At 39.7% G+C, this 24,226-nt stretch overlaps 1 protein-coding gene across 4 annotated transcripts in view; it reads left to right on the top strand.

The window, feature by feature from the left end:
- The window catches only part of DGKI (diacylglycerol kinase iota), a 396,652-nt gene extending 375,431 nt beyond the window's left edge, over positions 1 to 21,221 (top strand). For all 4 annotated transcript variants that reach the window (XM_054495165.2, XM_054495166.2, XM_054495164.2 and 1 more), the window contains 4 exons: positions 865 to 985; positions 11,435 to 11,471; positions 13,145 to 13,244; positions 17,521 to 21,221. In XM_054495165.2, coding sequence (XP_054351140.1) covers positions 865 to 985; positions 11,435 to 11,471; positions 13,145 to 13,244; positions 17,521 to 17,637 — 375 coding nt within the window. In that variant the 3' untranslated portion in view covers positions 17,638 to 21,221. The remainder of the gene's footprint in view (positions 1 to 864; positions 986 to 11,434; positions 11,472 to 13,144; positions 13,245 to 17,520) is intronic.
- Positions 21,222 to 24,226: the final 3,005 nt, after the last annotated feature.

Genomic DNA, 24,226 nt, shown 5'->3' with positions numbered 1-24,226 from the left:
TGCAGGCACTCTTGTCATGAAATACTGTAGTTTGGAGATGAGGGACTCATTCACATTTTCTGTAATGTTCAATATTTTATAAACTTAGACCATATCCTCATGTAGCCACCTTATCCTCAGGCTACAAAATTCTGTTGTTTTTTTTTTTTTTCCAGTCTTCTCTCATATAGAAACTACTACATTTTCTGAATCATTTTGGGTCTCACTCTGTAGATCATCTCTAGCCTATTAGGTATGTGTTGGATGATTAACAGAAGGTTTGCAGGCTGGGCTGCATATCTGGATGAAGGAAGCCAGATGTGTGTTCGTGGGTGTGCATGCATGCATGCGTGTGTATGTGTCTATACTTGTATTCAGTGATCTTACATGGGAGAAACAGAAGCAGCTTTGATATTTGGTATATAGGTTCATAAGACTAAAGAAAAACTGAAGGACACAGGCAAGAAGCTTAGCTACAGTCACCAAGCTATTCCTGCTGATAGCCATAATTACTCTTTCCCTCAGGAGAATGCTAAGCCAACATAGAGATGCTTTTGTTCTCCACTCCACCCCTCACTACTCCTTTGAGAGAGAGACCATAGAGACCAGTGCTTAGAAAATAAATGAAAAAAGTAATTCAGCGTGATTCAGTTTCCCTAGCCTGTTCAATACCCACAGACTCTCTCCAGAGTTAGAAGAGACACTGGTCATCTCTGTGAGTGATAACACAGTCCAGGAATGTTACTTCATCTTTTTGACTTTTCTCTATGTCCTCTAAGGCTGGAAACATTGTGGTTTGCTACATGACTCTTATTTTATTACCGGTTAGCTGTTATCCTTGTTCTGGATTCTGCCTGAGCTTCTTTTTGTATGTCTCTCTTGCAGCTAATAGAAAGCTATAAAAATGGAGGCAGTCTGCTAATTCAGGGACCAGACCACTGTTCACTCCTTCACTACGCAGCTAAAACCGGCAACGGGGAGATTGTGAAATATATCCTTGACCACGGTGAGTAGGCGTAGTGAACTTACTGAGGATCACTTATCTGTGAAATCCATTGCATTTTGCATTTTCTAAGATACCCTTCATCCAGGCAGTCTTCAGAATGGCAGAAATACTCTCGAACTTTTAGCAGACTCTGCCCCTGCTTATTTGAGGCAGTCGTGGTTGCAGACCACTGACACATATGGGCCATCCTAACCAAGCAATTAATAGAAACAGTGTTCGTACCAAGCTCTTTACAGGCAATTTTCCGACTAATTAGTTTTTTTTTAAATAGAGGACAAAAATAAATGCAGCCTGGCATTGTGCACTTTACTTTTTTCTAGAGCTCTTCTGTAAATTAATGGGTTGGGATCCCCTACTTAATCTATATTTGTGGTTCATCATTGTGAAGATTCATGAGTCTAATTTTTTTACATCTTTCCAGTTTCTCATTTTTTTTTCTGTTTGATCTCATTTATCTTTTCCACCCACGTTACGCTTTATCCTCTTTGAAAATGTCTGGTACTATTTTGTTGTCTGTGGCAGATCATACTAACCTTCCAGACTGCTTTCTAACTGGATTTCTAATTTGGTGCCAGATCGTTTGCAGGAAGTAGCATGCACTATAGCATCTGCCTCTAAAAACCCTTTGGAAGCATAAACATATTTAATGAATACCAAATCTAAACTGTTACATTCAATTTATCATGTTTTGTAGTATTTCTAGGAATAAAGAACAGGAATAAAGGGGAAAAAATACTGCCTAGCTAGTCTGTTTTAAATGAGAAGGAATGAAAGAGTCTAATTCTGCTGGATCTTGGTATACAGAGAGATTGGAAAAGTTTCTTTGAGCCCTGACAGTCAGCCTGTGGCTGACTCCTTTTGTACCCAAATTCAGCCTGTAGATAGTAAGCATACTCGTAAACATTCACATCCTTTTTGCTCCTTTTTTTTTTTTTTTTTTTTTGGCAATTCAGCAAGTATGTCTCATTCCGTTCATTGATTCATTCATTTAACAAATATTTGCGTAGTGCCTAACAGGAGCTGCCTGTTATAGATGGCACAGAGACAAAAATAAAATACAGTCACTGTTTTCAAGCAATTGCAGGCTAAAGAAAAAAATAAGATCATGTGTATAATTAAATTTAAAACAGATATATGGAGCTGTTTTAAGTCCTATGGTAAAGCCACAGATAGATAACATAGCTACCATTTATCAAGCACATACTTGCCGATTGTTTATAGTAAACGCATCCCATCATTTGACAAGGTCCTTGCAAGGTAGGTACTAAACTGTCAATCACGTTAGACACCCCTTGCTTTGTCTTCAGCACCTTCTCACTGTGAAGATTCTGCTTGAACCCTTGGTCTGAAATACAGTAGAAAGGGTGGGTTAGAAAAAGGAAAGACCATGAAAACAGGAGGGCTGTGATGACAGGATTTCTTTACTCCTTGTAGGCTGGGTTGGATAATCCCAAACCTGTCTGCCCTGGAAAGCCTAGGTAGGTAGGATGTATTTTTGGTGCTAAGTCTGGGGCTTGTATCATTCCATCTCCTATTTCCCTGGCTATTCAGTCTCTTGTAGTTAAAAGCGTTCCTTTCTGGGCAGGAGTGAAGCCACACTAATATTTCAGGATTTCTACTGCTCAAAGCTCAGGTGAGGGTTAGATGTATACTGTCACTTTATTTTTCTTTAGCTCAGGTTTAAAGTTCTCCTATTTGCTGTCTTCTTGATCACTTCCAATCTACTCTTTTTAGTTTACCCTTTACCCAAGAGATTGAATGCTTGCTTGGATACTTTAAGCCATTTGGTGCCCACCTACCCTCTCTCTGGAGTTAGGTGAGACACTGGCCATCTATTTGAGTGACAACACAATCCAGGAATCTCTCTCTCCACACCCCCCCACCCATCTTTTCACCTTTCCTGGAGAAGCAGTATTTCCTCCCCTAGTCCTAGGATCCTCTCTGTATCCACTGTCTCACTTGGTCTCATTTAGGAGGCTGCAGTCAGCTCTTTTTTTGATGAGGCTTTATTGAAGATGGACTCTCACATGTTTGGGGCTTTCAGCTGGGAGGGCTGTGGAAGGCCAGGACACTTAAGCCTTTCTCAACACCTGGTCTTTTTTTTCCCAAGATCCTTCACAGCATGGTAGTGCTGGGGTTCCCAGGGGTGAGAGTGGAAGCTGCCAGATGTCCTGAAGCTAAGCTGGGAAGTTCTGGATGATCTCTACTGCATTCTATTGACGAAAACAAGTCACAGGGGCAGCCCAGCCTTAAAAGGATGGGAAACAGATTCCAGCACGAGCTGTGAATAATTCATGGAGATATTTAATCTACCATACTCTCTTATGTCCTGGTCTCTGCAGTTTAGAGTGAGCAATGTCCTGAACTTCTGACTCACCTGGAATCCCTTAGAGCTTTGTTTTTCTATTTGACTTTGGTTCTGGGGCCTAAGAACCCAAGTTTCACAAATAAAAATACAATGTGGCTGGGCATGGTGGGCCCATAGTCCCAGCTACTTGAGGCTGAGGCAGAAGGTTTGCTTGAGCCCAGGAGGTGGAAGCTGAGTGAGCTAGAATTGCACTACTGCACTCCAGCCTGGGCAGCGAGCCAGACCCTGTCTCTTGAAGAAAAATAAATGATAACAATAATGAAGATTTTAACAGAAGTATAGCCCATGCAATATTTGAAATATGATTACACTAAAAATGAAAACAGCAGAACTCCTCATCTGAGCTGCCCCAGGGACATGAATGATGAGTCCTGGGATGATATCACCCTAACACGGTAGCTTTTCACTTCCTCTACTTCCTCTCTTTCCCCTGCCTCCAAAGATAGGGCCTTTAAAAGCACCGTTCATCCATGCTCACAGGCCTTGGAGTTTCTAACCCCAAATGTAGATCAGTACACACCTACTTTGCCTGGCATCAATTCGTCTGGCACATTAGTCTCTGAGGGCTTTGATCAAAACCTAACATTCCAATACAAATCAGTTTCTCATCAACCCGCAGTGACTCTTGCAAAGACTGAGTCACACAATACCACTCCACCCAAATGGAAGAACACAAAGGAATTCAATCTTTTTTAGGGGGGTGGGGGTGCTTATTTTTCCAATGCTTTGGTTAGATGTTATAAATTAATCAGCATAATATTTATGCTCACGAGAAGAAACACAATATTCACAGTAATCATCCTAACTTCACTTCTAGGCAAACAATTCCTGAGGTCTCAGAAGGCATCCTATACCCTTCCTGCCTCACCAGGATCTCTAGTAGCACAGGAAGAAAGACTGGAGATGGGAGAGCACAATCCATCTCTTTTGTTTGCAAATAAAACATTATTATAATGTTCAGTCCAAGGATCACTGCATTTTTGCATTTTTGATGGATGGCAATTTTTATCACTTTACTACTATAGCTGAATATGGAGACTCAAATGCAATTGATTCTTATTAAAGTTAGTTTTTATCAACCTTGATAGACATTGTCAATTTCATTCTTGATGTCTATATTATCTTTATTTATTCAGAAATATGGATGTACAATCATTTGATATAGCCTAATTCACCTCATTCCACAAGAGCTAAACACTTCATTCAGCTCAACTGTCGTTTTGTTTGTTTTTTAATATCTTTAGTTGCTGATTCAGTTTATATTAACCTTTGCATTTTATTGAAAACTATCGTAGCAAAACCATTCCTTTCTTTTAGATGATAGAAACTCCTTTAAATTATAGTGCTCTTGAAGTCAGGGACAAGTACACAGAAAACATTACCCTTTTTCAATACTGTAATCACCTTCTTAAGATGATCTCTGTTGATTGAAATAGTCTCTCCTAACTTAGTAATGATGATAACTCTGGAATGCCCTGACCTGACAAAGAAATCAGCCTTTCCAAGAGGCCTCAGTAAGTCTGGGATTTAGGGTTGTATACCAGACTATGGCATTGTATTTTTAAATTAGCATCAGATTTGCAGTAGGTAAGTCTGATCAGTTTGAATTCATGTAAATGACAAAAACAATAACAAATAAAAATTTTACATTATGCCAGAGATGAAGAAAGACCATTCCTCCTGGTTATTGAATATTGCAAATCTCTTAAAGACTTTGTTGTTTATTTACTTATTTTTTACAATTTGGTTTATGTCTGTTGCATGGTTTCATATGACGTAAATCTGAAAAATTGTTCAAACACTTGACTGTAATGATGCCATTAGTAATAGCAGTTCTGAAGGATTCACAGGCTCTTTTCCAGGTGCACAGCTGGTATTGTTTGTGGCTCTTGAGTTGACACTTCGTTTGCTTCCTGCAGCCTTACTCCTGAGCCCCTCTCCCCTCTGCTCTGCCCTCTGCTTCATTGGCTCTGGTCAGGAGTGTGGGCCGCCACCATCAAGAGGACACCTGAACAAGAGTCCTGAGATTAGTTATTCTCCCAGACACAACAAGCAGCAACTGATTTCTCTTCTGTGGGCTCTTTTAAAGCAGGCTGGGGGCTGTGCCACATGAGATGTGCGGTATGTCTGAAAGCGCCATGGGAGGCTTGAATTTTTTTCAGCTTGCATCTTCTTCCTTTGGATGTCTTCTCTCATCTATATAGCATGCTGCTTTCCTTTATGAAAAATTGGAATTTGGACATTTAGAGAGTTGAAAAGAGACTCGGGGAGGAAGAGTTAACAATTCCACAGAGACTGGGAGAGAGACTAAGGATGCAGGGATTCCAGCTGAGATTCCTCTCAGTGCTTCCCGCTTTTCAGCTCCTTTCAACCATATTTTCTGCCCGCTCCTTCCCCCCTCGTTTGCCCCTCCAAGGGACTTTTGTGTTGTTTCTTTCCTTCGCCACCCTGCACACTCTGCTCTTTTGTTTTTATTCTCCCCACGCCTACCCCATTGCCTCCTACTGGTTTTCCTGATAGAAATCTCACTCATGCATTTCCTTTTTGATTTCAATGGGTTATTTTGTCTTCCCTCTTTTTCTGTCTTCAGTCTTTCTTTTCTCTTTTTTTAACCCCCCTTTTTCTGCCTCTGGTCCCAGAGAGAACCGACCACCATCCTGCTGGGACAGGATGACAGTACTGTTAGCATTCCCAGTGCCAGCTCTCCCCACATCTGTGCAGCTTTTGTCCTGTGGCAGGGGAAGATTTGGAATGGTCTGCTGGCAGCGTCAGGGAGACTAATGGGAAATGAGGGCTCAGAGAGAGGCCACGGGAAGTGGAAGGAATAGCAAAGGGGATTTGGAGGCATTGGTGTGGGAAGCAAATTAAAGGATGCATGTGACAAAAGGCACGTCATATATAATACAAATATAATATTGATGACAAAGTCACATCAGCGGGAGCTGGGGTATCCAACAGAAGAGCCTATGGAATGAGTACTGGGCAGCAACATTGTAATTTGGAAGGCCTGGCTACTCAACACGATGTTCACTTTCTCATTTTGAAAGATTTGTGAAGTTTTGCTTCCTTTCGCATTCCCTGGGCGTCTCCTGAATACTGATGTGTATGTCCACTTAACAGAATTTTCTTTCCCTTAAGTTTCAGACCATTTCCCATATAGCACAGTCTTTTGAATCCATGTTTCAATTGTGAATCTTTCTCTTAAAGTGATGTTGGCTGGGATCCAAAATGGTTTTAAAATGTCTTTTATTCATTCATTCATTAAAACATTTTAATTCCGTCCCAGGCACTTTTGAGGAAAAAAAAGTTTCTGTAACAATCACTGCTAACCTCTTTGTTCTAAATGTTCTAAATGCATTATCATATTTAATTTTTATAACCCTATTCAGTAAGCTCTCATCTCCATTTGACAGGTGTTGAAAACTGAAGTATGGTGAAGTTAGGTTACTTGCCAAAACTCATCCATACGTGAGAGATGGTCTGTGTCCTCCATATTCCTAATACCAGCAAGGGAAATGAAACATGGATAAATAACCACAATGCAGGGTAGCACCATGTGAATGTCATAAGCAGAGTTCAAATGACAACTGATCTAGGGTTCTGGAAGAGCAGAGGCCGTTTTCATCTGAAATTTTCATGGAGAAATCTGCACCCATATCTCCTCAATAGGGATTTTACAGTATTTTTTCTGGTTCAGGTCAGCCAAAGGATGAAGGATGGACATTTCAGTAAACCCTGGAAGAGACAGAGACCTGAGATTTCCTTTTCTATTGAGGAAACAACAGTGAACTCTCTGCTGACAATTTGATGATCTCCCTTGAAATTCCTTAGGGGAGATGGCATAGTGTCCGCAATCAGAACGTATGTGTATATAAAACAAGCCCCAAACTCAAATGTTACCCATTCATATGCGTTGAAGGAATTCAGTTGTCTTTATTTTTATTTTTTTGAGACAGAATCTCACTCTGTCACCCAGGCTGGAGTGCAATCATGGCTCACTGTAACTTTGATCTCCTGGGGTCAAGCAATCTTCCCTCCTTAGCCTCCCAAGTAGCTGGGACTACAGGCATGTACCACCACGCCCAGCTAATTTTTTTTTTTTTTTTTTTAGAGTTGGGGTCTCGCTATGTTACCCAGGCTGGTCTTGAATTCCTGGGCTCAAACAGTCCTCCCACCTGGCTGTCCCAAAGTGCTGGGATTACAGACGTGAACCACCATGCCTGACTAGTCTTTATTTTTTTTCTCTCTTGTTTTTCTCCTTTTGTCTCCTTTCCTTTGTTAGTGAGACTCAAATTAACTTTTCAAAAATCACAGGTGTTATTGTTTCTGCACTAAAAGTCACAGGGTACAGTTAAACTCCACATTGTACAGCTAAAGCATAGCTCCCCATTGGGCAGTGCAGGTTCAAATAAGAAGAACAGCCTTCTCTTAGGCTTCTCCTGGCATCCACTCTCTGTAACTCCTTCCTTGCTAGCATTATGCAAACAGTTATCTTAAAACAGGCCAAAAATGATTACAAAATGTACCTGTCCTGTTAAAAATAGGGGCCCATTCCCATCTGTAGTCAGCTGGCTGCTACTTTTGCCTCTTCTTGGCCAGTGTTCAGAATGTTCTGCTATTTTGTGATTATCTATGTTGATGGGAGAATAAGGAAAGTTGAAGTTAATTAAATTGATTATTTCAGAGCCATTCCCCAAACCTTTTAATGGGCATTTTTTTTAGATATTAATTATGAGCAAAAGTTTCTTGCCTCGTTATTAGTGCCTCTGCCTCTCACCTCTGTCAGCTGCAGAGGATGAAAGGGCGCGGAGGGAGGGAGAGTGATGGGTAGCCGCGGGCATGCCTGACTCCCAGACTGGATAATCAGCTCTGGAATAATTCTGGGTTGGCTGCATTTGCAGTGATTCTGGTCAGAAATTGTGAAGAACAGCTTTTTTCCTTGTCCCCACCTTCATATTGTCAAATTATTGCTATGCTGGCCCAATTAAAAGGCTTGAGGATCCCCTCACTCGCATAGAGGCTTAGACCCTGGATGACTGTGGACTCACCGTGGCACGGCTCTGAGAGCACTGAATGACAGTGCTGAATGAAGGAGAAAAGTAAACAAGGCCTCTGTTGCCTAAATAGTTGTGCAATTAGCAGTACCAATGGGAACAGAGCTACTAATGAGTCTAGGCTGCTCATGTTCATGGACTTTCTTTCAAAAGGAGTGGCTTAGAATGTTCGCCGAAGGTGACAGGCACTCTTTAAGAGGACCACTGGGTACTTAAGCCCCTTGCTGATGTTGTGAAGAGTGCCCTGTTGACAGCTAAATAGGCCTCAGGTGCTTGGTTCTCAGGACATAGAATTTGAGTCAACAAGTGGCTTCACATGTAAGCAGGAGTAAAGCGACCCTTTCATACCACATTCCTTCACTGATGATCCCATATCTTAATGTAGTGTGACCTGCAGTATCAGGACAGAGAATAGAACGCTTCATGCTATCTAAAGTTGAAGCAGTACCTGTGGTGTGCCAGGCACTGTTTTAAGCACACTATGTGTATATGTGTATTGACTCTTTTCTTTCTTTCTTTTTTTTTTTTTTTTTTGAGATGAAGTCTTGCTCTGTCACCTAGGCTGGAGTACAGTGGCATGATCTCAGCTCACTGCAATCTCTGCCTCCTGGATTCAAGCGATTTTCCTGCCTCAGCCTCCTGAGGAGCTGGGATTACAGGAACGCACCACCACGCCGGGCTAATTATTGTATTTTTAGTAGAGACGGGGTTCCATCATGTTGCTCAGGCTGGTCTTGAACTCCTGACCTCAAATGATCCGCCTGCCTTGGCCTCCCAAAGTGCTGGGATAACAGGCGTGAGCCACCATGCCCAGCCCTCTTGAATTCTCACAACAACACTGTGAGATAAATATTATTATTAATTTGACTTTACATGTGTGATAAACGAGGGGCTGAGAGATTAATTAGACTTGGACAAGACCTAGTCTATAGTAGAGCTGGGATTTTTAACCAAGAAGGGACAGCTCCAGAAACTTCACCCGTGGTCACTGTCCTGTGCTGCTCTGCACTTTTGGTATGTGTGTGGGAGGATGATTATTCATGTTTTTGTAGAATCACAGGACCAAGGAACAAAGAGTTATGAGTTAAATCTTTGTTGTTTCCTTAATATAGGGTAGGTGCTAGAAGGATACAAAAAATAACTGAGGTGTTCTTATATTCAACAAATATAGAATAATTTATTTATGGAAGGCATGCATTCAAAAAGCAAATACATAGTATGAGGGTAGAAACAAATAAGTGCTTTGGGAGCTGAGAGAAGGAATACATTCCTTCTGTCAAAGGTCATCTTTTGAGAGGACCTTGTCACAGACTAGCCTTTGAAGAACATGTCAGATTGAGATAGATGGCTGTTCTGGATAGGGAGAGCTGGGAAAGCCTGAGATATACGTGGTTGAGTGTGCAGTTACCACTTTAGCTTTTGTGAAAAAAAAAAATGGAACCCTGGGAACAAATTGAGGAAATGTAGTTCCAGATGAAAGACTGTGAGCTCCAGTGTTTAAATACTTGGAAGTAAGCAGTAGATATGATGTATTGGAAACCTAGAAATCTAGATGATACAAGACCTTCTTATCTTTCTTGGTAACTACTTCTGCATGCTAATAATGTTCCAGGCAGATACTGGTTAGGAAGTCTATTTGTCAAATAGGACAAACAGAAAAGACAAATAGGAGAGACTTTGCAAGAGAAGATTCACCTGGTCCCAGTGAATAGCAGGTGTGAAAGGGAAGAGGTCAAGATGATTTGGATGACCAGGAGAATTATGAAATCCCATAACATCTCTCTTATGTTGTCCTTGGCCAATGACTTTCATGGTAAGAGTGATAACCTCTTCCACCCCTTCTTACTATGCACAATAAGTTAATTTTTAATAATAATGATATCCACCAATAAAGAGAGCAAATCCCCAGGATTGTCTTTCTAAAGACTAAAATACTCAATACCTTGAACTGTGTTTGGCACTTACAAGCATATTTATTCATCCATTCAATCAAATGTTTAAGCATCTACTTATATCTCCAGGCTCTACACTAGACACCAAGGAATGACACAATGCTAGGCAAAGCATGGGCCAAAACTTTAAGGGGTTTTCTGGAGTCTAGTTATAGGGAGAGATAAATCAGTAGGTTATTTTAAAACAGTTTGTTAAGTGTCATGATCAGTATCATGATCATATATCCCCGCTTGCCTGGGGTGGTCCCAAGTTGGATGATAAATCCCATTACCCATTCAACTATAGGAAATAGGGTCAGTACATAAAGTGAGGGATTGTATAGGCAGGTGTTTAATAAGCTGTTTGAAGTGGGATCATGAAGGGCTTTATGGGGAAAAAAAAGTCTCAGCGGATACCCATAGGCTGAAGAGAGCAAGAGATGGCAGGGAGAGAAGCAGTGGTACAGAGCTAGAAAGGTAGACATTCCAAGCAGTGTTTGTAGACTGAATGGATTAATTCATGAATACACAAAACATTGTGAAAGGGAAAATTCACAGAATATTTCCATTCCTACGGATGCATCTATAGTCATTTGATGTATATGCATAGTATTTCTTTCTGATATGAGAAGGGAAATTTTATAAAAAGTGGAATTGTACCCTAGATGATATGTATAGTATCTTACAGCCTTAATATTATGCTTCATAAGACGCCATCCCAAGCAACTCGTTTGAGAATGAGAAATTGCCCTGATTCCTAAAGCCCACCTGATCTGCCCCTTTCTCCCTAATTAGCCACTTAATTATTTTTCAGTTATTCTATTCCAGTTTTATTTCATAAACTTGACTGAAAGCTGCTTGACAGCAGAGGTCATACCATTCTTTTGTATCTACCATTCTGTATATATTGGTTCATGGAGATTGGGAGTTTGGTGATGAGGAGGTAGAGGGATCCTTTTATTTTTCTTTTTGTCTTACTATTCCTATCGCCAAATTTAGCTTTCCAAGGCATTTTAATTCTGTGACTATAGATTTTCTGTTAATGTTTAGTTTTTGAGCTTATTTTTGATGGTCATCTTGCTTTCTTCTTATTTAGGACCTTCCGAGTTATTGGATATGGCAGACAGTGAAACGTGAGTGTGCCTTTTATTACATAGTCTAGGTTATTTTCTTTAGAACATATCTGGGAGAAGAATGTAATCTATCGAGCATATCATAGGTAATTTTAACTTAATTCAAAGTCCACTTTCAACTTTGTTCATAAATGTGCAGGGCTAATAGCCTAAATAAAAAATTACACAATAGAAATTGATGACAGTTGTCATAATGCTTGCCTCCATAGTCAGTGCTAATCATCATTTAGAGCTTGCTTCAAGCAATGTACTTCTGCACTGGTCCATCTTGGAATGCTGAGAAGTCTAAATAATTACACTTACCTTTTCATATACCCATCACATTTATTCTTTCTCAACTGGAGTTTCTGAGAAAATGGGGCCCTACTGCCCTAAGGCATTATTCACATGTAATGACATAACTTCTCTCTATTAGTCTAGAACAGGACAAGTTATGAACCACCACCGAAGAACTAAGAACATAGTCACTCTGTTTTCTGTCTTCTGTGGTTCACAGAAGGGATCCTGATTGAAAAAGTCATCAGCTCTGGGATGGTGCCTAAACTGATGATAATGTTTGTTTTCAACCTTATTTCTAAAGTAGCGAAATAGCTGCTGCTCCCCAAACAGGAACAAAGATAGGCTGTACAACTAATCCTGAAAGCCGTATTTGAAAAAGTGTAAAGATGAGTTGGTGTGGAGAGGAATGAGGTGGTGAGTAGCTAAGCATGTGGGGAGGAGGAGAAGTAGAAATGAATAGAATGGAGGACAAAGAGAAGCAGTAGAGCTGTGGAAGAAGCTGTCTATCCCTCCATGGAGCTGGTCCGCATGCCAACACATCCTTTTGGCAAGATTATAAGTGGTGCCTTCACTTACCCCATTTTGCCTTCTCTAAAGGCTGCTATTGATTTTTCCTGAAACACGTTGGCATTAAGCATCTTGGTGCCTTTGGGCTCAGGATAGGAATACCCTCCTTCCTATAGAGCCTGTCAGTGATGGGGAAATGGCCAGTTTCCCTTGCCCCTTCCCACACTGAGTGGCTGGCCTCAAGCCTGCTGCCTCCTGGGGAGAGCCCTGGCTCTCAAACTCTCCCAGAGTCTCACTGTGCCTCTCAGATATCCTCTGTGGCTGCCCCCTCCTTCCACCTGCCACTCACACAGAATCTAAAGTGGATAGAGCAGAGTGGGTGTTGGCCTGGCTCTTTGAACTTGGGTTCTCAGGAGATACTCCACTGCAGGCCGAGTGGCCATCAACCAAGGGCTGCATGCTGTGCCTGAAGGGCCAGAGGCGCTCCACACTGCTCTCTGTTCTTTCACCCAGTGCCTTTCTCACTCTGCTCAAATGTATGCACAGAGAGAATGGCTTCAGTATTCAGATACATCTAGACAATTAGTCTGTTTAATACTGCATTGACTCTCACCTAAATCAAATAGTAGTTTTTTAAAAAAATTACTAAACCTAATCAACACGATTTGGAAAGGGGGCTAGAGTCAGATATTATGATCAGGTGATGACTAGCTCAAGGAATTTTTAGAAATCCCCTTCCCTACCTCCCCAGAATGTACCCTATAGCCAAGGTCTCAGCAGCCTACAGGGAAGGAGGCTGAGGAGCACCCGACATCAGCTCCCCTCACCCCATTCCCTGCTGCCTCCAACCCCTTTATGGGTGGTTTCCCATTTCATCTTTGATTTAGGGGTGAGACTGCACTGCACAAGGCTGCCTGCCAGCGGAACCGGGCTGTGTGCCAGCTTCTGGTGGATGCAGGAGCATCTCTGAGAAAGACGGACTCCAAGGTAACTCGATGAGTGAGTGCAAACATCCTCCCGCTGGGTGAGATCGCAGGCGCTGTTGCCTTTGCTTGTGACCATAGCACGGACATCCTTTCTGTGCTTATGGAAGTGCCTGGGGCTTTGGAAAAAGGAGGAAAAAATAGAGTGCTTCATTTAGAGAAACTGTGATTTAAATGTATAAGCACAAAGGGAGGGCGTGTGCTTGCCTATGGGGCTTTATAAACCTCTGAACACGTTGACCTTGGGACTTTGGGGTTGTCCTGCTGAACGCTAGCAGCCAAGTCATGGGAGTTGAGGTCTGAAGCCCAAGGAGAGGGGTCAGGACCATTTTCAAAGACTTTGGCCTGACTACTGAGAAGCCCCTTTGGGGTTTTCCTTCAGTACTTACTCCAACGTGGTTTAAATTCTATGATTTATATGGCCCCTTATATGGGTGCCAAAGGGATTCTTTCCCAGCTCCCAGGATGGCAGGATCTGGCTTTGAGATGGTTACAGTCTTAAATCTGGTGTGTTTATGTAGTTCTTCATTTTTAAAAAATTCTTTCCATTTGTTTTCTAATATTATTCTCTAAAAGTTAACCTCAGATACTAGATAGCATGGGAATTACTGTCATTTATAGGTACAGGAGCTAAAAGCGTAGAGAAAGTTACACATACCCTTGGACAAGTAGCTGAGCCTTAAATTAAATTGAGCTCTTTTGACGTCCAGCCCAGTGCTGTATCAGCAGGTTGGTGGTTCTCATTTGGTGCCAGAACACCCCAGCCACATAACAAAATTGGTTTGTTTATGGAATCTGTTTTGTTGAGGTACAGTGATACCTGTGGCACTTGGCTTGAAATGTGGTTGGTTTCTCCACAGCAAAAGTTATGTAAATCTGAACTTAAAGTGTCCACTTTCTTAGAACTATCTTAATAAGAGGGCAGTGAGGCCAGATATTGTAGTGTGACATGTGCGCCAACCTGGATAGCATCAGCTGGCGGAGGTGAGGCCTTAGGGGAAACTCTGTTTAGGAGAACTGAGAACAAGCTGCACCACGAGTTAAGATTACAGAGAGCACCCAAGAGAAAGGGTTGAAAGATAGAGGGAAGGAGGAGTTGTAGCTTAGTAGAGTTGACCCAGGGCTCAGCCTATAAGAAAGAAGAGAGAGAAAGAGGAGTTAGTTTACATAGAAGATCAACATCATAGAGCAGGGGTGTCCAATCTTTTGGCTTCCCTGGGCCACATTGGAAGAAGAAGAATTGTCTTGTGCCACACATGAAATACACTAACACTAACAATAGCTGATGAACTGAAAAAATAAAAATCACACACACACACAAATCTTACGATCTTTTAAGAAAATTTATGAATTTGTATTGAGCCTCATTCGCAGCCATCCTGGGTCGCATATGGCTTGTGGGCTGTGGGTTGGACAAGCTTGCCATAGAGGATTCTGATAAGCTCTGAGAGTTTTAGAACACTCTCGGTAGACTCCAGGAAAGAATGAACCACTTAACTATAGACACTTACATAGAAGAATCTTAATATATAGTTGAGGCATTCATTAAGCAGGTACCAAGTAGCTCAGGTTTTGGGCCAATGGTTGTAACCATGACACGTAGATAACTTAGAAGCCTAATTAATGGTTTAAGCTCCATTAGATTTATTTAAGTGATAAAAATCTGCCTATGTGCAATTTTTTCCCTGGGGCCTCCTCAAACTGCAGTCCACTTTATGAAATAACTTTGCCTTCCAAATGGGCTTCTTTCCTTTCTGAGCCAGTTGTATTACATAGAAGTCTCCACTTCCCTGACAACCCACGAGCACCCTTGCTTTCTGAAGTCCCTGGCTGCCTAGGTATATCAAACACACTTGAGCTGTGTCCTGGTTTCTAGTGGTCTGTTGCCTGTCTGGCTAGCTAATTGGGTACACTATTTCAAATGGCAGATAATTAGGTTGGTGTAAAAGTAATTGCGGTTTTTGCCATTAAGAGTAATAATTTCTCAATGTGATGTTCTTCCCAGATGTTATTTGTACTCAGATGTTTTGATGTTTAGCCTGATTGAGAAACACAACTTATAGTCAGGATTAATGGAGCCAGGTTATGGGTGGGGTAGGGTTGGTCTTGCCAGGGCCACTCAGACCACAGCAGCGCAACTGCCTCTTTGCCACACAAAGGCTGGTCCTACACTCAACTCAGATCACTTTAAAAACAGAGAGAAGCCATGAAAAAGAGGGACAAACCAAACAGGAATCAGGAGACCTGGCTCTTGAGCAGGTCTGCTTTTTTATCTTTCTAAGTTTCTGAATCAGATAAAAGACTCAATGTTCATGGAAACTTCTTCCTATTTTGTGTTGTGTATGTGTCTGCTTTTTAAAAAAAAATGGAAATAGCTTGTTTTTATAATTATAAACCCCTCACATAGAAAACTAGTAATGTAGGAAGATATGCTCCAAAAAGCAAAAAATTGCTGGAAACCTCACAACCTAGACCTAGATATCATTAAACTTCTAATGATCCCCCTTCACATGTAGATATGCCTGTTTTTCTCTCTCGTTTTTAACTAGATAAAGTCATAAATACATGATATCGTATAACTTTTCACTCAACGTTATATTCTAGAGATCTTACCACATGAAATAATATAGCTATACTTCAGTACTTTTAAGGGTTTTTAAATTTTGCCATTCTGTAACTTGATGCTAGTTTAAAGTTGAATGTGATAATTACAACTGAATCTTCTCCTGGAATTTTTTGGAGAGAAGCAGCATCCTGAGAATTTCTCCTATTAGAGATCAGTTCCTTAGAAATCAACTCAAAGGCCCACCTCAGCAACCTCTCTGAATATTTGGAACCTGGAAATTCCAACCTCATTATTATGGAAGTAAAGACACAATTATCTACTAAGGCTGCAAACAAGTTGAATAAAAATTATTATAGGAACTTCAAACTGGTGGTTAATGGCTAAATCCCAACTAAATAAGTAAAATTTTAGAAAGATTCTAGAGCCATTGTTACTTCCCTTTTGTCCTCTCCCCAGTAGGCTGTGTAGAGCAGGTTGGATTGAGGTCGCCAGTATCTGCTGGGATAGCCGAGATGAAAACTGAGAAGTCTCTGATAATATTTATAAAACTTGTGTGCATTTGTACATGGAGCTATTTATTTGGTACAATGATCACGCCTCTACCCTTCCTTTGGAACTTAACATAACTTTTTAAATAGTTAAAACTTTATCATTGAACAAAAATTAGAAATTTTGAGCGATGCCAAGTAATATCTACAGGCATTCAAAAGAATGGACACTCTTTCTCCCTTTACTGCTGACTTCTTATTCAATGGCCTTATTTAAAAAATAGCAATATATATACAAATATATGTGTATACGTGTGTATACAAATGTACAAAAGGCATTATAGTAGTCTGAAAGAAATTATATGATCATTTAAAATGTTGATGTAAAAAAATTAATGACACAAATTTATGATATATTACTAAGAAACGTTGTAAAACAGTATGTAAATGAATTGTGATTTTGTTTTTATAAAAATATGTATAGAGGCATATAAAAGACAAAATCCAGTTATCAATGGGAGGTTAGTAGTGGTTATCTTAGTTTGGTGGAATGATTAGGGATAATCCTTTTCTTCTTTGTGCTTTTCAAGCTTTCCAAGATTTCTTTAATCAATATCTACCACTTTTGTATTGAGAAACTAGCTTAGTTTTTAGAGAGATGAAATAGCTATAAATTGGGGAGAACTTAACTGAAGTCTGAAACCAATAAAGAAAACCTTTCAATTTTTTTTATGACTATCCCTTCCTTTTAGTTTCTGTATGTTGATTTCCCAAGTTTAGAATAATAGAAAGAGTCCTAAACTAGAAATCTAAATGCCTGCCTCCCTATTTTTTAAATTCAGTAATTTCTACCTCCCCATCTTCCAGAAAGGCCCTGGGTTTCAAAATTCACTTTACCCCACTGTTTCCTCCTGTATACTGTTAACCTCTGTGAACTTCTGTTTCCCTAGTATAAACCTCACCCGTCAAAAGTGATAAACTCTTTCCCTTTCATTTACCAATCACACATGTTCAATTTAATGCTCATATAAGACAATAGATTTGGAAGTGTCTTCTAAACTCTAAAACACCAAAGTGAAAGGATCCCTACTAGCAGGTATCTTTGGGTAGTTCTGTTTCTGTGATTTTTTTGTTTTGTTTTGTTTTGTTTTTTGTTTTTGTATTTCACAACTAGCGTTTTTCTCTCTCTCTCTCTCTTTTTTTTTTTCCCAACTATTTTCATATAGGGTAAGACACCTCAAGAAAGAGCACAGCAGGCTGGGGACCCAGACTTGGCTGCTTACCTAGAAAGCCGTCAGAACTATAAGGTCATTGGCCATGAGGACCTGGAAACTGCTGTTTGACCCTGGTATTCGGGCAAAGAGAACGTGAGCAAGCGTATCACATCTGCCCTCCCTGTGATTGGGCAGCTCCCGTGGAAGAAGCTGATGGAATTCATATATCTGTCTCTCTCCTGCAAGAATCTACCTGAGACCATGCCACTAGCTTTTAAGGGCTACCAAGATGTACAACAGAACATGATAGCCCATTGAGAAGGAGGCAGGATACCTGGAGATTTGTGGAATACAGTACGAGTTCCACAAAATTTGATCCTTATTGCTTCCAGCAAGTAGCATGAACTTCTGTGTTCACCTGTATAATTTATTTTAAAGATTCAAAGGATGTTCGTATAAATGGCACTGCTCCATCCTCCCCCTATGCATTGATTTTTTTCCCTGTACCATACAATTCTACTGTAACTACCCATCAACTTAAAAAAGAATATTATCTCTTCTCTTTACGTTCAGTCTTGGAAGACCACAAGATTGTCTGAAGGCCTTCTAAAACCCTCTGAATGTCCTGCAGAAATATAACTGTAAAATCACTTCCATTTCTAAGACTAAATATATCAAGACTATTTAGTGACTCTCTCTGCATGTCCCTCCCACCCCCCCAACCCTCCGTTTCATTATATAGGAGCTGGGAAGTGCCACGTGGATAATGTCAACTTGTGTGCTATATCTCTGAGGAATGGTGAGGTGGCATGGGAGATGTCTGTGCTTGGAGGTACCTCAGAGAGGTAACCCAGGGGTCAGCCCAGGCTGCTGGGCTGTAGCCAATAGCCATGCAGGACTGGTTCAGCTTGGGCTGTCTGTACAGCTCCGTACTGCCTATGTGTAGCCATCTTTGCCTTTTGCTGCAATAGAAGATGAGCAAAGGATTAAACAGAGGCCCACAGCTAGTTTGCAGAACCACTCAATTTTAAGTGCTGTTTAAATTGCAGAGCAAATAATCCTGTGTGGGAACTGTGGTTACAGGAAATGGAGCACTCTAACAATGTTTACTTCCAAACTTCGTTGAATGATAATAGAAAGCACCCTAATTGACTTGAAAAAAAAAAAAAAAACAAACAGCAAAAGCAAAAGTAGCAACATATGTCAACATATGTCACTGAAGTAGGAAACAGTCGTTGGAATGTTGCACAGAGGCTAATAACTATAGACTGTTGGATACAGTGGTGAGAGGAGCCCCATTTTAGGTCTTTCTTTTAGGTTTTTGGTTTTCATTACTCCAAGTAATCCTTGACCCAAGAACAAAGGCTTGTTGTATGAGTTCCACTGCCAGATTTATGGGATGCCCGGATCATTCAGAAGGATGCTTCAACTATTATTTGTGAGGTCCAAAGGTCGTACTTGATAACCCCATTTTCTATGTATGGGATAGTCTAATATATTATTTTATCTACTTTATTTTCCCTTTTCAGAAAGTCCTTAGTGCAAACCACCATGGGAATCTAGCCAGAAATGTCTGTTGGATAGTTAGAATTGTAACATCTAAACCTGCCACGGATCGAATGGTACTTACAGGTACCTCTCTTAGGGACTCTGTGATACCTAAAATATCAGAAGAAAATGTCCGTCTTTCTGTCCAAATATCTGCTTGACTTGGGAGTAAGTCAAAAATAAAAGTGGGTGTCCAAGGATTTTGCTTTTGGCGAAATCTGACGTCTCCTGAGCTTATTTTCATTTTGTCCTTAGACACAGCATAGTGCTTCCCTAATGTTTCTACATATGACCATGGATGATAGTGTCTCTGCATTTAATTTAAAAGTCTAATGGTGACATTTTGCTTATCTGAGTCACATTTCAGTAACATATCATCATTTTGAAAGTGCGGCTATGATGTACTATATTAAATAGGAACAGCCTTTCAGTGGATGGGGATTTTATTACCACAGTCTCTCCATAGTCATTTCAAAATCAAATTGTTGGTGGGAGGATGGATTGAATTGTGAGTAATCTACTTCCATATATCAGCCTCAGAAATGGAACTATCCTTTGGATATTACAGGAGACACTGCAGCAGATTGTTTCCAGAAGCTGGAAAAATATGCTCCCGGAGAATTTAATCACTGGGCTTTTGCTGGGGGATTTTTAGTTGGTGGGACTGTCAAGGAAATGTGATGACAGAAATGTAATCCTTAACACAAACTGGAATCTGGTTTTGAATGGCATCTTCCATGCCCTGGATTGAGCCAAATGTTTGGCCAAGCCGTCAGTTATCTAGCTGTTACTGTTGGGATGAAGAACTCTGTTTTCATCAACTACCATCTCACATTTCCCTGTAAATACTTCCAAGTAGCCCAGAGAAAATTTAGGGTAAAGGTGGCTATGGGCCAATTTCTAAATAGCTCCAATTGAAGACATAAATCTGTGTTATGAAAAATGATGAGTTGGTACTATAAGATTCCTGATGCATTTGGAAATTGTTTCAAACCAAAAAAAAAAAAGGCATTAGAGTCCTGTGTTATTCATGGAGACCAATATTTGATATATCGCTTTGAAAAAAGCAAGTACCACTAGGACTTGGGATTTCCAAAATAAAGTGAGCAGAATAACCACATGTTTAATGGCTTCAACATTAAACCACCTCCTGTAGCATGTTTTAAAAATTGGTCCTGGGCTTTGGAAAGAGCTAAGGCCTTATGGTCTAGGAGTTTCCATCTCAGCTTAAGTATATTGTATCCCTACTATATTAGGCCATCAGGAAGGCAAGTGATCTAGTCCTGGTCTGAAGAGCCACATAACTGTAACAGACATAAAAATATGTACCTATAGAAATATCATTTCTACAAAGCCTACTGAGACAGCACTGAAGAGGCAGCTAGCTTGGCTGACTCCTCTGTGTTTGTTTCTTTGTGTCATGGCACTGACTGCCTTGAGATACCATTTTTAGATGAGGTTGATAGAGGAATGGAAAACGAAGAGTTATTAAAAGACAACATTCTATAACCTGAAAGGTAGTCATTTTTGCAAGCTTGTATTTTAATATTGTGCATTTAACAAAATAGAACACAGTTAAACTGTGCTTTATCATATTCAAGGACTTCATCCATAATAAGAGAGATTAGTAAGCCAAGAATGGAATAAATACCATGATTAGGACTTTTGCTTTCAGAGTTTATGTTTCCTCTGTAGATGTGATAACCAAAAACCAATGCAAGTTTTGAAACATAATTTAGCTGGCAAATGCACAGTGATGGAAATTAGTAATGACTGATGGAAAGCCGTACATACCTGTTGCTCCTTATCCTTTCAGAATGGCTGCTTTGGCAGATCTGCCTGTGCTAGGAGCTACTCAACATCACTTCATTTTCATTTGGACCTTGTGAGAGTCCCTTTGCCTAACGAATTTCTGAAATTTATTTATTTACTAGAACCCTCATGATATTCCATAATATTCATGGCTTAAAAAAATGACACAGCATCTTTATTTTATTACATGTCAATTTTATCAATAATATTTATGGGTTTTTTTTAGTTATAAAAATGGCACATGCTTTTTATAAAATGTTTTAATACCACAGATGAGTATCACATCCACAGTCAAGGCATCCCTTTGTTCTGGTGTTGTGTCCCACTTCCCAAAAATAAATACTGTTAACACTGATGAACACTGTTGCTTGTATGTGATGTCAGAAATACTCCATCCGTTCATACACAAGTATGTATGTATATACGCATATACATTTACACACATATATAGACATTTATTTATATACACATACAAGTATGTATACTATATTCATGTATATTGCATAGGTTTAGAAAAGAGCAAACATTTTAAAAGCATGCAGATCATTTGTATATGTGTAGTGAACACCAATAGGCAAAACAGGTTAAACAGAGAATTTCCATTTATTTTTTTGTTTCCACCATTGCTAGGCTTAGATCTGTCATGGCATTACTACAGTTGCACTTGCCATTTTCTATTACCTGTGTCATAAAATTCATGACCAAGAGTTCCTGTAATTGTTTATGTTGCCTTCCACGAAGCATGAAACCTACCATAGCCCCAAGACTTATTATCTATGCTATGTTTGTATTTCAAGTAAAGGAGAGTTCTTTCCTCTGTGGTGCTGAAACCACTTTACAAGGCTGTTTGTAACACTAACGCTCAGTAGGTTGCCTAATGATATTTAATTAGGGCAGGCTACTGCCGGGAAGGTGTAGTAACTTCAGTGTAGTATGGGGTCTGAGCAGCTTGTCTTCCTTCGAGAAGGAGTAGCTAATGAAATCACTGAGAACAGCATGATATTTTATTCAATTATGCTATTTAAAAATGGGATTTTGTTAAAATGGCTCATCATAACCATCAAATAAAACTACTAATTGCTCTATTTAAATGAATTATATTCATTTTAGGAAAATAAGTAGAAAAACATCTAATAAATTAGCTTTCTGATTAATCTTTAACACTTATTTAATATAAAATGGCTTCTGCCTGCATCTTAATTGAACCACCTTTGAATCTCTCAACTCCTTTCACTCTGAATCTCTTACTCAGCTGATTAGAAGTCTTACAGGCCCTTCTCTGCCAGGTCTGTCAGATCGACTTGGACCCTACACTTTTCTGTGTCCCAGTCATCCTTCATCTCTTGTCTCTCTAATTTTTGGGCCATAGCAACAGTCCTGTCCCTGGACTTTCTGCCTACTGCTGTCAATAATTTTGTCACACAGCTGCAAAAGTCTTCCCCAGATATTATGCTCGAAATAGATCAAAATGAAATTACCCTCTGGGACAAGTATACCTTTTACTCAAAGGACACATGGATGTCCACTGACCTTGATCATCTTATAGAATTATGGCAAACATGATTCTGAAAATCTGTCAGGTTTAGCAAATATCTGTCTTAGTCCCATGAGGGTACACAATCATGGCTGCTGCTTCCTCGTTCAACAATGTAAGCCACATGCCTCTTTGACGGCACCTGGAGGACTAGGTTATAGATTTTACACTCCTGAGGGCCGTCTTTGGTTTTACACTGTCTCCTCACAGCTTAATGAGAAACGTGAAAATAAGAACCAAGAAAAGACTCATGCCCTTGGACAACCTCCTCTCCCAGGACACTGAGATTTACTGACCAGGTCCCAGAAAGAAAGCAGAAAAAAATAATTCTTAGGCTCTTGTAGCATAGATTTTAAAAGTAGAAACATGAAAATTGAATGGTATCTTCATAATGCATAGACTCCAGAGTCTATTTACATATGTATTCAGTTATGCATGTAATCATATGTCCATGAATCAATCATACATGCATGTATTTAATCATTATTTGAAAAATATTTTTCACTCTGAGGCAGGCATCATACTAAGGATATAACAATGAATGTAATAGAGAAAACTCTTGATTTCATGAAGCTGGCATCTAGAAGAAAAGACAAATTCCAATGTGATAAATGCACTGCAGGAGAACCCCAGGGTGTCCAGCATGGGCTGGAAATTCAACCAAGGCTTTATTGTACCAGCCACTCATTAGCCAGCAATGTTTTAGTTCAATGAAAACATAAGTAGGAAGAGAATAATATTTTGCATTTCCATTTTACTGGAGTCATAGTAGATTTCTAAAAATGTATCTGAAACTAAGATTTTAAAGCAAGACTTAGAAACACTATTAAAATGAAAGCTAAGACTCATTTATTCTAGCTCTCAGGATAGAACTAGGAAAAATAAGCAGAGTTTTCAGTGGGTTTTGACTAAATATAAAGAAGATGAAGTATAAATAATATGTAATAGTGGAGTGGATATCACAATTATAAACTTTCATCCTCTGTTAGCATTTAAACAGAGGATACCTGACCACTCTGAGGGGTGTTGTGATTAGGAATATGTGATTTGAGGGGGCTGAAATTAGATGCTGTGATTTTTCAAAAGATATTTTTTAATGGCTTTGTTGAATGGCAGGATTTTATTTTAAAAACTCATGAAAATCTTGATTTTTGATTTGTTAAACTTTGCTTTATAACTGAGAATTTTAAAAATATCTAGGGGAATGGCTGTTAGTTATCATTTAAAAAATTTTAAACTAAGCATGAATTTAAGAGCTAGTGAAAAGAAAACATACTAAAAGGTGTAATTTGATTAAAAATACTTCTGGAAGCTTATAAATTTTGATCAGTATTCTTAGTCATTGTCAAGTAAAATTCTATTAGAAATCTGTCTTACTGTCCATCCAATATAAAAAAGTGCTGTGATTCGATATTCTAAGAGTTAAGTATAATCTAATATAATCACAGAAGAAAATTCTGCCTGTAAGGTATTTGGGAGCCAAGTAAATGTACATGAAAGGCAATCATGGAAAACTCCTTGGCTTCTGCCACCAGCGTGGCAACCACAAGGGAGGTCCTACCCATGGAAATAAGAAAATAGTGATCCAAGTTTTCACCCAACTTTTGAAATTTCAATATTTTGAGCCAAATGCCTTCTGAAATGGGAGGCTTTGATAGTGGGAAATACTAAAATTATCTTTTCCCTCAGACCTTTAGTGAAACACACATATAGTTTTCACTCTATGACAGTTTAAACAACTCAAATCTATACTGTTTGTTAAGAACAATTTCAAGAATTAAGAAGTGCTTTAGCATTATGATGTACTGACATGTTTGAGCTTCA

The sequence above is a fragment of the Pongo pygmaeus genome, chromosome 6, assembly GCF_028885625.2.
Source record: "Pongo pygmaeus isolate AG05252 chromosome 6, NHGRI_mPonPyg2-v2.0_pri, whole genome shotgun sequence".
NCBI classification, from domain to species: Eukaryota; Metazoa; Chordata; class Mammalia; order Primates; family Hominidae; genus Pongo; species Pongo pygmaeus.
Note: the sequence above shows the minus strand (reverse complement) of the source record. Positions and strands in the feature narration are given on the sequence as shown.